Genomic DNA, 15,725 nt, shown 5'->3' on the forward strand with positions numbered 1-15,725 from the left:
ACAGAGCAGGAGACAGGGCACTCTAAGTTGTGCTACATACAGTGACACAGTGCTGGTGCCCCTTCAGCAGTTTGTATGAGTGTGAACAGGTAAAAAATGTGGACAGTTCAGTCTGGGTCTCAGGTGTGAACAGTACAGGGCTTTAGGGGTGTGAACAATAGAGCTGTTACAAGTGTGAACAATGCAGGGGGGATACATGTGAGAACACGGGATTTAATTTGAGGTGTAAACAATGCAGGAGTCGGTTCATCTCAGTACTGATACCTTTTAAAGCATAAGTAAGGTATTCAGACATAGCAGGCAGAGCGGTGTATGTTTCAGAGAAGGGGTGCACTGGGCCACTATCCAGTATTAGTGATCATTATTATTGAGGGTACCTAACAAATTAGCAACTCCCAGCTAATTGACTTTTCCTTGTCTTTTAACAACTAACTTTTTTTGCTGTAATAAATCATTTTAACAACAAAATTGTTGGAATCCTTAATCCACACTTGTAATTTGCAGCAGGGATTAATGATTAAAAAGAGTGTTAGAAGTCAGTGCTGACTAACGTCATTTCTTTAAAACCCTTTCTTGGCTGTCAGGAAAATTTCAGGATTCCCCAATTTAATGATAATAAATGTGTGCATTAAAATTATGCTAATAATCAATGCAATGCTGCATTTACATCAAAGCACTTGTGTGCTTGTGTAAATCTATTCAAAATGTAAGTACATGTTTAAATCACAACTACAAAACATTCCTGCACTTAGGAAATACTTGACACAAACTGGTTTTATAAAATGCCAATGTTTACTGAAATTTTACAGAAATGTCTATTTTTGCACAATATTTTATCGGTGTAAAATCTTGTAACTGCACAATAAGGTATGTATGATGAACTTTATATACCTACAACTGTTCAGAATGAATTTTTAAAGGGGTCCAATTTGTATTTAAAATGTCTTGCTGTCAGGGTTTTGGAAACATCTCAGCTTTTGTGTATAACTGGATTTCTGCTGTAGTATTGTGTAATTATATCAATATAATGGTATAGACTCAATTTGCAGGGTTTCACTGGATCTTACTTATCCAGCTTCACTATTTTGTATCCAGGGTATAGCATATCATCTTTTCTTCAAATGTTACATCCAGAATGCAAAAACATTCCAGAACCAAACCTGCTTCCAGGTCAGCTCTCACATGGTGCTGTAGGATTGAAGGAGGCAAAGGTCCAGTGGATTTCTATGGCCTTTGAATCAGTAAGGATTGTTTGCACTTTTTATGTTTCCTATGTCTGTAAATTATAAAAAGCTTTCCAGAATGTTGTGGTTTAAAATGCTCATTAATCATTTATACACAAACAACTTAAAGGAGAGAACTAAACCCTAAATATGAATATTGCTAAAAATGCCATATTTTATGTACTGAACTTATTGCACCAGCCTAAAATTTCAGCTTCTCAATAGCAGCAATGATCCAGGACTTCAAACTTGTCACGGGGGGTCACCATCTTGGAAAGTGTCTGCGACACTCAGATGCTCAGTGGGCTCTGATCAGATGTTTAGCTTTGTCTGTAATATAAGCTGATGCTTAAATTATGATGCTAATTGCACTGGTTTCTGAGCTGACATGTAGTAATTATCTGTATTAAGTACTAATTATCCTTATATTGTGACTTTTCTATTCTTTATATGCAGTATATTTTGAAATGGTCCCTAAGCTCAGTAACTGACAGCACCACAGAGCATGTGCCATGAATCAGCAGAAAAGAAGATGGGGAGCTAAAGCGGCATCTTTGGGGGGTACAGATTTACTGCTAAATTGCTGTGGTTGCCTTGGGCTGGTAAAGAAGCCTAAAATGTACAAACTTTCTAGCCTACTTCTTTAGTAAAGCTTTAGTTCTCCTTTATGCGCATTGTTTCAATTAATTGTATATTGCTTTCCATGTGATGGCATATAAATAGGATTAACAATGGGGGTAAGTCCATGTATGCTAGCTAGTTCTTTTAACAAATATTTCTTATTATACTTAATTGCTAGCACATATTTCTGTAACATCAAATACAAATGCATGGCTCTTTTGGAGCACTCAAAACTAAATTGATGTATTCAATAGTTTAACTCACTGTAAAATCATATAAACACAACTAACTTTTGCCAGTATACTACAGTACAAGCAGGGCCGGATTTACCCTCCTTGCCCCCCTAGGCCCAGCTACTGTGCCGCCCCCCCCCCCCGCGCGCATTTTCTGGATGTGAATCTTTTTCCAATCAGGACATTTATGCAAAAGTGGATCAGATGGATCAACTAGCAGTTAGGCTTGTTTGAGATATATCTATATATATTCTCTATATATAGACACCTTTTTATACATAGATGCAGAGAGAGATGTGTCCCTTGTTTTGATAAGTTTGTCAATTGTGCTACAGTGGGCAGCCACAGCATCAGTTAAATATTTATTATAAAATAAAAAAGTCAAATCTTGGCAGCATCATAATCTTTGTAGTTCCTATTTCTCAGCAGAAATTATCCCTTATAATACATGAGTTATACTCCGAGTTCCCTGTGTAACTCAGCCTGCAGCCTTGTGCCTTTATATGGTCACAGAACAACCCCTCAGTGACTCCTAATATCCTTATCATTTACAGTAGGGGGTACATTATCCCTTATAATACATGAGTGATACTCAGAGTTCCCTGTATAACTCAGCCTGCAGCCTTGTGTCTTTTTATGGTCACAGAACAACCCCTCAGTGACTTCTAATATCCTTATCATTTACAGTAGGGGGTACATTATCCCTTATAATACATGAGTGATCCTCCGAGTTCCCTGTATAACTTAGCCTGCAGCATTGTGCCTTTATATGGTTACTGGACCCCTCAGTGACTTCTAATATCCTTATCATTTACAGTAGGGGGTACATTATCCCTTATAATACAAGAACTGAAATGGTTTTCATTTTGTAGGAAACAGGAAAGGGACATAAAAAAATCTGTAACAGGTTTAGAAGTTAGAACACTTGTGATTCTGCACCTCCAGCAAATCTGCAAGTTGACTATGACATATTTCTCTACATGGCTGATATACAGCAGATCTGCAGGGGAAATATTAAATGTACATACCAGGAACAGATCACCTTGCTGGGACACACGCAGCACAGCAGAGGCAGCAGCAGCACGAGCACAGAGAGGAGTGGGAGGGGGCGGAGCCACAGCGGGAGATAGGCTGGAGGAGCAGTCCTAAAGCCAGCCGGATCTATCAGGAGCAGCCGACTTACACAAGATGTTAGGGGGCGCCTTCTTGCCGCCCCTAACATCTTGCCGCCCTAGGCCCGGGCCTAGGGGGCCTTTCCCTAAATCCGAGCCTGAGTACAAGCTAAAGTGAAAACACAAATTTACACAAAGATAAGATCTTCTCCCTGCAGCTTATAATTTAAAAAAAAAACACACTCTTGAAATTCTCATTAATAATTGCTCTGAAACACTGCCTAATGCACTTCCTTTCTAATTCAGGCCATACAAGGGACCTATTCATTATGCTCTGTAAAACAAAATTCATGTGGTTTTTTTTACGCCATGTAAATGCCAGGTTTGTTGCTGTTATTTTATACAGCTTCAGAACTTTGTAAGTAAGTTCTGGCAAAAGTTACTTAAAATATAAGCGTATAAAAAATATGCCATATTTATGCAATTGTTTTACATGCCGATGTCTGATGATGTGTGATGAATTATTCTTCTTTTAAATCTGCCCCAAATGTAAGATATTGTTGGATTATTGTTGTTCTTTGTAGGTGTAGACATTACAATGTAATTTTAAATATGAAAATGTCGCTCTTTAGTTTTAATCTTGTAGTCATGGGTGATAATGTTCTATTTGACAATTAAAAGGGGTGTTCACCTTACAAACACTTTTTTTTAGCTCTGTTGTTTTCAGGTTGTTCACCAAAATTGTTTTAGTCGGACAGCTCAGCAATCCAGGAGTAGACTCTGAACTGTTTTAATTTGCTACATTTCTCAGCAGCATCTGTGGAATAGCAACTATATCAATTATAATAGCTGCCTTTAATGAAACTCAGGGATTCTGCTTAGACGGGTCAAAAATAATCAACTAATGTATTATTTTAGTGCAGAGGGGGTCGGTGACCCCCCTCCCAAAGTGGCTTCAGGAAGAGATGAGAAAGTGAAAACTGTTACTTTAAATTTCAATATTATAAAAAAAACTGTCACAAATAGAAAATAGAAAGTATTTTTAAAAAGTATTTATTTCTGGTGAATTATCTGAATCTGTTAGAAGATGAACAACAGTTGCTAACAAACTTTCTACCTTTCCATTAATCATACTTAAACTAGCCTTACGTCAGCATTGTGATGATGGTACCTCAATAGCTGCATAGTGCAAGCTCTCACACTGTTCATACATGATGCTTTTGGCCTTTTCTATGATCCCACACACTATGCAAATGCCACTGTACTACAGCTTTCTTGTCACCAAATAAAGTCTAATAGTGTCATGATAGAGGGCTGCATCAGGCTTACCGGTGGTTCCAGCAAAGAGGGACTTAACAGAGCTGATAATGACCCACAAGCATCTCACACAACACAAATCCTACCCAAGGGTTTAACAGGGGGATTATGAGTGGAGAGAAGCCAGTAAATTAAGCACCAAAGCAAAGTACCGAGGATGACGCAGGAGACTTGGTCAACAGATCTGGGTCTGGGGCAGGTAGCGTAAGTTTAAGGTCGGGTCACAAGCAGAAGGTCAAGACAGGCAGCAGATTGCTGCCTGTCTTGACCTTCTGCTTGGTTCATGGTCAAACAGGCAGGGTTTTTAGCAGCAGAGAACACTCAGTAATACTAAGGCTAGGCTTCAGGAATACACCTTGATAACCAGGCATAGATTTAAATCAGAGGATTCCTTAATTAGCATCAGATTTGGTGACAATTTGAATGTGCCGTGACGCTCTACAATGTGACTTACTGCGATGTACCTCCTTGCATCGAGACGTGTGTGCGCCAGCATCTGTGCGTCCATGGGAATAGCTGTGGCAATGTGCACGCGTGCACACATTGACACACCGATGTGACTTCACCAGTATGAAACGGGTGTGCACCGGAGAACTGTAAGTATCTAACACTTACATTGCCCCCTACTGAAGAGAGGATGCGAGAACTAGAAGGCTTACTTGGATAAGTCTTGTGAAACTGTGCCAGGAGCCTAGGAGCATGAATATTTGAAGAGGGTTCCCACAAATTCTCTAATTAATTAGGTACTGAAGCTGCTCTATATCTTGAAACTAAGATTTTCTATACTTGAAATTTCATTTGATTATGGATAATGACTAGAGGAGGAAGAGGATGCACCCATCCTGGAAAAATGCATGAAACACAGGATGAACCCACCAGGATTTGGGAAGTCTTAATTGAAATGAAACTGTTGTAAAAGCTTAAAATTATTAGCCAAAAATGCAAGTCAGTCCTTAACTGCTGGAACAAGATTTTCAGATAAGGAAGATGGAAAAATTGTTGGATTTAGACCATAATTGGCAATAAATGGAGACTGATTGACAGAAAAATTATGAAAGCCAGAGGATGTAAACTAGGGTGTAAAGTAACCCAGTCCTCTTGTGCTATAACACCTGATGTATTGTTCCAAAGTTTGGTTTGTTCTTTCAGTCTGGCCATTTGACTGAGGGTGAAAGGCAGAAGAAAGAGAAACTCGAATTTACACTCCAAAGCAGACTGATTTCCAGAATTGAAATGTGAACTGGGGACCCCAGTCTTCAATCATTTCATCAGGTAATCTATGGAGCCTAACAACTTCTTTGATAAAAATGTCTGCAGTCTCAGAGGTAGAAGGGAGCTTAGGAAGAGAAGAAAAACAAGCCATCTTGGTAAGACAATCAACAAATACAATTATTGTAGAATACCATTCAGAAGGTGGCAGGTCAGAAATAAAATCCATGGACACGGAACCCTATGGCAAAGAAGGAACAGGAAGTGGTTGAAGATGACCCTATGCCTTACTGCATGTGGCATCACCCAAGTCGGAGAAGCTTGGATGTATCACTCTGCTATTCTGTCATGGAGTCTCCAGTCTAACTGGATGGGAAGAAAGATGAGAATCTGGAATGCCTGTACGGGCTAATTCATTAGGCTTGAGGGAGAATAATAAATTGCAATTGTGCATGAAGGAATGAAGAGTCTTTCGGTCTCCTGAAAATCTTTCTGGAAGAAGGACTTTTGGTTCTGGTGTTTCTGAATCAGAAGAGGAAGCAACTTAATTCTCAGATGGAGGGGCTGTACCTGGACCGATGGCAGCATGTGGAGACTGTAGTGAACTCAGCTGTTCCGGAATCTGATTATAACCATCTTGTTATTCATGAACAGCTTGTGTGAGGGCTGACAGTTGTTGAGTCAAGAGTGTGGATCTCTCAGCTTGATCCATTTTCTTTGGCCTAGTTATACTGTCAGGCTTACCAGTGGTTCCAGCAAAGAAAGCTGAACAGGAGAACTGTGAGTGGAGAGAAGCTAGTAAATGAAGCCCTGAAGCGAAGTACTGAGGATGACGCAGGCAGGGCCGTATTTCAAATCGCGGCGCCCCAAGGCCGCATTGTCCAAGCGCTGACTTCTTCTGTTGCGCACGCCCCCCCTGCTGCTGCCGGCACTACATATTCAGCATGCCGCCCCTACATTTTTGCCACCCTAGGCCCGAGCCTATGTGACCTCGCCACAAATCCGGGCCTGGACGCAGGAGACTTGGTCAGCAGATCTGGGTCAGGGGCAGGTAGCGTAGGTTCAAGTTCGGGCCACAAGCAGAAGATCACGACAGGCAGCAGAGGTTTGTGGTCAAACAAGCAAGGTCGGTAGCAGCAGAGATCAGTCGGCAGTAGTAGGCCTAGGCTTCAGGAATACACCTTGAAAACCAGGCACAAATCTGCATCAGAGGCTTCCTTAAATAGCATCAGATTTGGCGCCAATTCACATGCGCCGTGATGCTCCATGGCAAGACACTACGTGACATACTGTACTGTGACATGTCGAGATGCGTGCGCGCCAGCGTCTGTGCACCCTCGGGAATCGATGTGGTGATGCATGTGCACTTTGACACACAGTGACATGGCATCACCACTATGGAACAGGGGTGCGCCATACAACAGTAAGTATCCTTACAGGCAGGGCCGGCTTTCAAACGTGGGCACCCCTAGGCCGTGAGGTCCTAGTGCCCAGCTGCTCGTTCCTAGTGCCCGTCACCTGCACACACATTCGAGCGCACACGCCGGAGCACTGGGGAGCAGCGTGTCCAAGTGCACCTCAGCAAGCAGCTGGGCAGCATGCTGCCCATAATATTTGGCCGCCTTAGGCACGGGCCTTTGTGGCCTCACCGCAAATCCTGGTCTGCTTACAGGCTGACTTTCACTTACCTTCATGTGACCACAAACCTGATGTTGTTATTCAATTCCATTATTTTAAACAAAGATCACTGAACATTATTTCATTGTTAATAATATTTTGCCCCCTTAGTGTATAATGCACAGTTATGTTGTTTCTAGCAAAGCCCATATTTTTGCACTTTACATGGAACCTCATTTGCCAGTTTGCTGCCCAATTCTCTAATTTAGTCAAATGTCTGCAAAGTGGCAACATCTTGCATTGTTTTGCAAAATTTAGTATCATCAGCAAACATAGAAAAGTACTTACAGGGTCATTAATAAACAAAAAAGCAAAAGGCAAACTTACACTTACAACACTGTCTAATTAGAAAATATTTCATTTACCACTACTCTTTGCTATCTATCCTTTAGCCAGTAACTTATCCAAGTACAAATATTAGTTAATATTCATTAATATAATTAGTAATCATCTGCTTTGCATCTGCTAAATGCTTTAGAAAACTCTAAATAGATCACATCCACTGCCACTCCATGAGCTGGCATGACTCTCTATTACTTGCCCATGCTATTTCACTAAATAGCATGTATTAACTGACTGCAGCCAACAGATGTATCAGCTGCCACTCTCTGTACATCTCAGCTACCTAATAAATGATTTATGTTTCTTTGCAGACAACCTACAAGGGCAAATCTTCCTTCCAGACATACAAAGATTATTTTAAATGGGAGTCATTTCTTCAAGAGCAGCTCCTGCTTCTCCCTGCCGACTCTGCCTTAAAACATGGATTTCAAACATGTGAGCACTGGAAACAGATTTTCATGGAGATAGTAGGCAAGTGACAAGTCTTTATAAAGGATTGCAGTAAACCTGTTTCTGACAGAAAACATCAAATGTTTTACTGTGGTTAAATGTTGTCGTTAAGATTGAAGTTATTTTTTAAACTCCACAAAACTGTCATCTTTGCAAGTTTTTTTTACTTCAGACACAATTTATACCTAAAGCACAGATTTTGATGTTGTGCAGTAGCAGTGCTATCCCAAGAACGCTTCTGCCTAATTTGCATACCCACATTCTCATCTGTAAAACTCAAACAAAAATCAAAAATCTTCAGGGGTTTTTGCCTCCTTAATTGACATGGAAATAGTATTTAAATGCTATAACATTTTCTTTGGCTGCTGCTTTGCCTGCATTAGAAGTCACTGGATAAGAAAGAAAAATGAAATTTCCTATCATACTTACCGTAAATTTCTTTTCCTGGCCACTTATCATGTCAGCAATACTATGGGTATTCGCCCCGCCCCCATATCCCAGTTAGCATTGTCCCTCCCCAAAGAAAACGATAAAGGACCCAACCCCTCCTCACTTACTTGTCTCATAATTTAGTCAACAGAGGGTGGGTTTGCTGACATGATAAGTGGCCAGGAAAAGAAATTTACGGTAAGTATGATAGGAAATTTCATTTTTCCTGGCCACTTCATGTCAGCAATACTATGGGTTATACCCAAGCAATGACAACCAAACAAGAGGGAGGGCATAAACAGCCTTTAATTAACAGAAAAAGACCGCAGAACTGCGGAAGCAAAATTATGTTGAGAAGGTTTCTTAACATTCAAACGATAGAATTTAAAGAAGGTTCGAGCAGATGACCAAACTGCTGTCTCACAAATTGCCGATTCTGAAACCTCCGCTTCTGCTGCCCAGGAGGTAGCCACAGCCCTAGTTGAATGAGCTTTTAGCCCTGCTGGTGCCTGCTTGCCTTGAAGATTGTAAGATTTTTGTATCAAGATCACAATCCATCTAGCAATTGTAGACTTCGCTGGTTGTTCCCCTTTTCGAGGACCTGCCGGTATCACAAACAGACTTCCAGACTTTCTCAAAGACTGAGTCATAGCCAAATAATGTCTCAGCATCCTCACCGGATCTAGCTTCTGGAGCTTCGAGGAAAGGTTGGGCTCCTCCGGTATGATAGGGATTATTATGTCCTGTGCAAGGTGAAATGTGGAAACCACCTTGGGTAGAAATGAGTCTGGAGGCTTTAAAATTACTTTATCCGGCCAAAAGGAAATGTTTTGCTCTTCTACAGACAGAGCATGTAGGAGACTGACTCTCGCTGCTGAAACTATTGCCACCAAGAATAAAGTCTTTAGGGTCACCAACCATAAGGACGCCTCTTGCAAAGGCTCGAATGGAGGTTCACAAAGGGCTTTTAGCACCGTTGGTAGATCCCAAGCAGGAGATAAAGTCCTTTTTGGAGGACAAATCTTTAATGTGGCTGAGAAGAAACGCTTTACTAACGGATCTTCTGCCCATCTTATCCCAGTCATAGCTGAAAGTGCTGCTACATGAACTTTTAGAGTTCTGTATTGCAAACCTTTGCTCAATCCTTCCTGCAGGAATTCTAAAACCTGAGGTAAAGGTGGTGGAAAACAGGAATTAGCCTTCTCCAATTGCCATAGGAGAAATCTTTCCCAAATCTTATAATATGTGGTAGACGTATTACTTTTTCTTGCCCTAAGCAATGTAGCCACCACTGCTTCAGAGAGCCCCAAAGCTACAAGCCTTTTGCGCTCAATCTCCATGCCATCAATGAGAGCGAGTGTGGGTCTGGATGTGCCACTGGTCCCTGGGTCAGTAGATTCTCCCTCATAGGAATCGGCCACGGGTCTGCTACTGCCAGTCTTCTGAGCAGAGGAAACCATGGGCGACGAGGCCAATAAGGGGCCACGAGGATGAGCTCCGCTTCCTCCTGAATCACCTTCAGTAGGACTTGAAGGAGGAGAGGGATTGGTGGGAACACATAGGCTAGACGGAACGACCAGGGCTGAAGGAGTGCATCTGTCCCCTGAGCTAGAGGGCTGAAATATCTTGCATAGAATATCGGCAGTTGAGCATTGTCCGGAGAGGCCATGAGGTCCACTTCCGGAAGACCCCACTTCTCTACTAGCCGGTGGAAAATGTCTGGATGCAGCTTCCACTCGTGTTTTGACAAAGTTATACGACTGAGAAAGTCCGCTTTCTGATTGAGAATCCCTGGAACATGAACTGCTGTCAGATTCTCCAGATTCTGCTCCGCCCAGCTCAGGATTGGACATACTGCTTTCCATAGTAGCAAACTTTTTGTTCCTCCCTGTTTCCTTATATAGGACACTGCTGAGGAATTGTCTCCCTTGACCTTTACCGCCATTCCTTTTATATCTGGAGCAAAGGCCTGCAGTGCTTGAAACACTGCTCTTAGCTCTAACACATTTGCGTGCACTTTCAATGGAGACTTCCAGATTCCTTGGGCCACACTGCTCTCCAGGAGAGCTCCCCAACCTTGGGAGGAGGCATCTGTTGTTATTATCCTCCAATTTATTGGAGCAAGGGGAAAACCCCTGGACAAATTTGAAGGGTTCATCCACCATTGAAGGCCGACCTTGAGTTCGGGAGAAAGAGGAATTAACTGATTCCAATTGATTTCCCATCGATTCCAATGGGTCAGGAAATAACGTTGTGCCTCCCTCATATGGAATCTGGCCCATTTGGTCATTGGAATGGAGGCTGCCATCAAGCCTAGGAGAGACATAAATCGTCTCGCTGAGACCTCCCCTTGGAGACAGAAAACTTCCATTTCTTTCACCATGCGCTCTATCTTCTGTTGTGGCAATTGAACCACATTGTCTGCTGTGTTGAATAGAGCCCCCAGGTAAATTAGGGATTGAGATGGCTGCAACTGACTTTTTTCCCAGTTGATTAGCCACCCGTGAGATTGAAGAAAAGAAATTGCAATCTCTCTGTGTAACAAAAGGACTTCTGGAGACCTTGCGGATAGGAGGATATCGTCCAAGTAATGCCAGACCGTCAGGCCCTGTTTCCTTAGCTCTGCGACCAGGGTGATGAGTACCTTGGTAAACGTTCTTGGAGATGTTGAGAGACCAAAGGGAAGGGCCCGAAACTGAAAATGCCTGTGTCCAACCGCAAAGCGTAGAAAACGCTGATGCTGATCTGCTATCGGAAGATGAAGGTATGCATCTTTCAAATCGATCGACAAGAGCCAGTCTCCTGCCTGGACTGCCGCAATAATGGTGTTTATCGACTCCATTTTGAATTTTTGAAGATGCACCAAGGAATTCAGTTTCTTCAAATCCAGCACTGGCCTCCACCCTCCCGAAGCCTTCTTCACTAGAAAGAGCAGGGAATAAATGCCTTTTTCCCTTTCTTCCTGAGGCACTGGCACCACTACCTCCTGGTCCAACATGATTTGGACATACTCTTCGAGGGCTTTTTTCTTTTCTTGACCTCGAGGCATAGGGGAAACCAAAAAAAAATTCAGAGTTGGAACCGACAAAAATTCTATGCGGTAACCTCTTTTCAATAAGTCCAGTACCCACTGGTCTGAAATTGACTGCTTCCAGACCTCGTAAAACCTTGAAAGTCTTGCCCCTACTCGAGCATCCATTACTCCATGATCGTCAGGAGGATTTTTTAGAAGTTGGGGACAGTTTGATTCTGTTCCCCCTGATAACTGCGGAGTGACCCCCTCTCCAAGACGACTGTCTTGAACTGCCTCTGCCAAAGTATCTATAGTTACTGGCATAACCTCTAGCTCTTCCTGAGCCTCGAAAAAAAAAACCTTTAAAGGGTTGAGCCTTCAATTTTTTCCTTTCTTGCGGCAGGAAAGTACTCTTCCCACCTGTCGCTTTTTCTATGACCTCTTGTAATTTAGGACCAAAAAGATTTTCCCCAACATAAGGTAGGTTACAGAGACTTAGCTTAGAAGCCGCATCTGCACCCCAAGATCTGAGCCACAATGCTCTTCTTGCCGACACTGACACAGCCATCGACCTGGAAGCCAACCGCGTCAAATCCACTGCTGCTTCCGACATAAATGCCACTGCCATCTTTAATTCTGATAATCCAGCACTAATGTCAGCTGTATCCGTACCTTCAGCAATCGCTTTATCCAAACTGTCGATCCACAAGGAGACTGCCTTTGCCACTGAAACCAGAGCTACTGCCGGCTTACATGAGGCTCCTGCCACTTGATATGCCTTACGAAGCTCCGTCTCCACTCTTTTATCCATGGGATCTCTTAGTACTGACGAATCATCAATTGGCAAAATTGTCTTCTTTGCCAAATGAATCACAGGTGAATCCACTGCTGGGGCTGTATCCCAGTTCTTGGTATCCTGTTCTTTAAATGGATATAATTTTGCAAATCTCGTAGTCATAGACGCAAAAGAGACCTTTTTAGCTGCTTTTCCCCATTCTGCCGAGATTAATTCTGTCACTTCCGGAAAAAGAGGAAAAAATTGTTTTGGCTTTGAAGAAGATGGGAGCACCTTAGACTTCTGGGCGTCCGCTTCCTCTTCTACTCCCAAGATTAATTTTATTGCTTTAATTAACGGAGGGATTAAGGTCAAATCAAATGATGAAGATTCCGTCTCCTCTTCTTCCTCCTCAGAAAACAACTCCGACATCGGTTCTAGACTTTCCTCTCCTGAGAAATCAGAGGAGTCAGACTCCTCCCTGGACACTGAAGCCCCTTGGCCTGAAGGGATTTCACTAACAGGCGTATCCTGTAGTAGAAGGCCAAAGCATGATTTACAAAATTTCTTCCCCGGCAAAGGAGCGTCAAAGCAGCCTGCACAAACTTGAGAAGAAGAGCCAAGCTTCCTTCTTTTCCTCTGTAAGGACTCCATAAGGCAAGCTGAAGAGACAACAACAACAAAAAAAAAAAAAAAAAACCAATTGAAAATGAAAGTGTTAAAAAAAAAACACTGCTAAGAGAAAACTAAGAGGGACATACCAAGCAACAAGGGCAGCTGTAACTGAGGCTGTGAGATCACCAGTACACTTCAGTCCCTCCTGGTGAGCTACAAGCAATACAGGAGAAAAAACAATGAGAATTGAGTTTTTACAAACCCGACCTTTCTGTAAGACAGGCATCTAATTACCTGACTGGAACAGAAAAACTGAAGTATCCACTTCCAAATGTATGCACTTTCCAGCATACCAAAATGGCGACTTCTTTTAAAAAGCTGAAAAATGCCAGAAAAAACGTGCGCGCGACAAAACGCGCGCGCGCGACAAAACGTGCACTCGAAAAACATGCACCTTAGGAAGTATGTTTGGTAAAAAAACCACCTGGGATCCCACACACCAGTAGCGACTTTTCAAATCACTAACCTGGAGCAGCCTGTAATAAGGAATTGGATTCCTGCTGAGGGGGCTTCATGCGACAGTTTCACTGAATGAATAGCCCTCAGAAATCGCCAACCTTTCTGAAGAGTTGGATCTGATCAAAAACTGCCGCCAAGATGTCCCATGCTAACTAGAATGAAGACTAAGCAAAAAAGACAAGTAAGTGAGGAGGGGTTGGGTCCTTTATCGTTTTCTTTGGGGGAGGGACAATGCTAACTGGGATATGGGGGCGGGGCGAATACCCATAGTATTGCTGACATGAAGTGGCCAGGAAAGCACATTTAAAAACATATCACCTGTAAACATTTCCTTTCAGAAATAGACACAAGAAATTTCAACTCCTCATCAGATTGTGATTTTTTAATAAATACAACTTCTTACCAATGCCTACCACCTCATCCGGATTCTTCTGAGGCAATGGCTGTTGGTTATTTATTGGAATATAATCAGAAAAGGGCTTATCACTGATATGTATCCTTTGAATTCCAAGCTATCAGAATGCTTCCAACTGTACAAATGATCTTTGGATGCCTAATTCTGTTGAGCTTGAGATATAACTAATATAGTCTTCCGATGGTGCAGGGTAACTCTGGATACAGGTTTTTAAATTCAGAAACTAACTGAAAAAGGAATGTCATATAAAGTCTGCATGAGCTCTTTGTTGATGTAACGTGCATTGAGGCTTCAATTTTACAGGCACATTTTCCATTTAAGCAGACTGTCATTGTTCATTCTGCACCTTTCACAGTTTTGTGACAAATGAATAAATCATGAAGCAATAGCCCATTGTTATTAAGTTACTTATACTCATAAAGTACCTGGCATTATTCTTATTCTAGACTGTATTTGCTATTTTCTTCTTTTCAGGAGTACAGAGTGCCCTGTACGGACTCATTCTGTCCCTTCTTATTTGCGTGGGTGCTGTAGCTATCTTTACCACTCATGTTCTGTTGCTGCTGCCAGTGCTGCTTACCATCTTAGGTAAACAGAATTTTTTAAAACAGTTACTTATAAAACAATGAATCATATTTATATCCTAACTTTGCTGACATGATGTATACTTTGAATGTTTCAGATGTTTCAATGTTATAAATATTAATATTTTTTAGTTAATACATTTTGATCGGAGTGTCTCCTATGTAGTTAAGTGAGAACTAAACCGTAAAAATGAATATGTTTATAAAAGCTGTATTTTATATACAGATGTGGGACCTGTTATCAAGAATGCTCGGGACATGATGTTTCCCAGATATGGGAAACTTATTGAATCTCCTTACTTTAAGGGAGTTATTTATTAAAACTTGACATTTTAAATTTTTTTTAATAAAAAAAAAACTCGGCCTAACTCCCATTCATGAATTTAGCTTACTTATAAAGAAATCACAGAACCTTTTCTAATTTTCGTGTGAAAAACTCAAAATTCAAGTGAAAACCAGCATCAAACAACCCAAAACTCCCCAAATTCTTCAAATGGTTAAAGGGACAGCTGCCACTGACTTTTACATGAATCAGAATTTAGCTGGACTATTTTCGGGTTCAGACTTTTAGCAGCTTCGGGGCATAATAAATCTTGAAAAAAAATTTCTCTAAAAATGTGAATTTTTTCACTAAAAAAACTTGACTACAAAATATCATTTAAACAATGAAATAAAGTTCTTCTTGTATTTTGGACGCTGTACATGCTCAATGAGCTGTTCAGAAGCTATGGTTAGGGCTTTTTTTGGAATCATTAAGCAGAAAATGTGGTGCAAATTGCCATAAATACTAGTGCTGTATGGCTGATTGCTAAATTCAGACGTAACTGGTTTGTTAACTGCTATGTAATGAGAATATGAATTAATTATGTTGTACCAACCAGCATTGTATCATTGTGCAAATATTGACTGTGATTGGTTGCTATTAAGTTTTAAGACTTTGTTATAAAGCATATATAGGAAAAAGATTTATTCTCCTACTGCTATGTGAACTTTATTAACTTTATTTTAGTACAGTTAGTACTTGTAGGGAAGACAATGGGATCATATAGAAATTACTGCTTAGGAAATATTCTTGTTGACTCACCTGGAAATATGTACAAGTGAATTTTTTATATGAATACAAGCAATCATCAAAATTATGGGGGTTATTTACTAAAACTCAACTTTTCCCCATTTTTGAAATAAAAAACA

At 41.3% G+C, this 15,725-nt stretch overlaps 1 protein-coding gene across 1 annotated transcript in view; it reads left to right on the top strand.

The window, feature by feature from the left end:
• LOC108697560 (protein dispatched homolog 3) overlaps nucleotides 1–15,725 on the top strand; it is a 102,039-nt gene that overhangs the window by 80,156 nt on the left and 6,158 nt on the right. Inside the window, exons 17-19 of the mRNA XM_018227707.2 lie at nucleotides 1,096–1,241; nucleotides 8,046–8,205; nucleotides 14,425–14,538. Of these exons, the coding sequence (XP_018083196.1) occupies nucleotides 1,096–1,241; nucleotides 8,046–8,205; nucleotides 14,425–14,538 (420 nt within the window). The remainder of the gene's footprint in view (nucleotides 1–1,095; nucleotides 1,242–8,045; nucleotides 8,206–14,424; nucleotides 14,539–15,725) is intronic.

The sequence above is a fragment of the Xenopus laevis genome, chromosome 7S (assembly GCF_017654675.1).
Source record: "Xenopus laevis strain J_2021 chromosome 7S, Xenopus_laevis_v10.1, whole genome shotgun sequence".
Lineage (NCBI taxonomy): Eukaryota > Metazoa > Chordata > Amphibia > Anura > Pipidae > Xenopus > Xenopus laevis.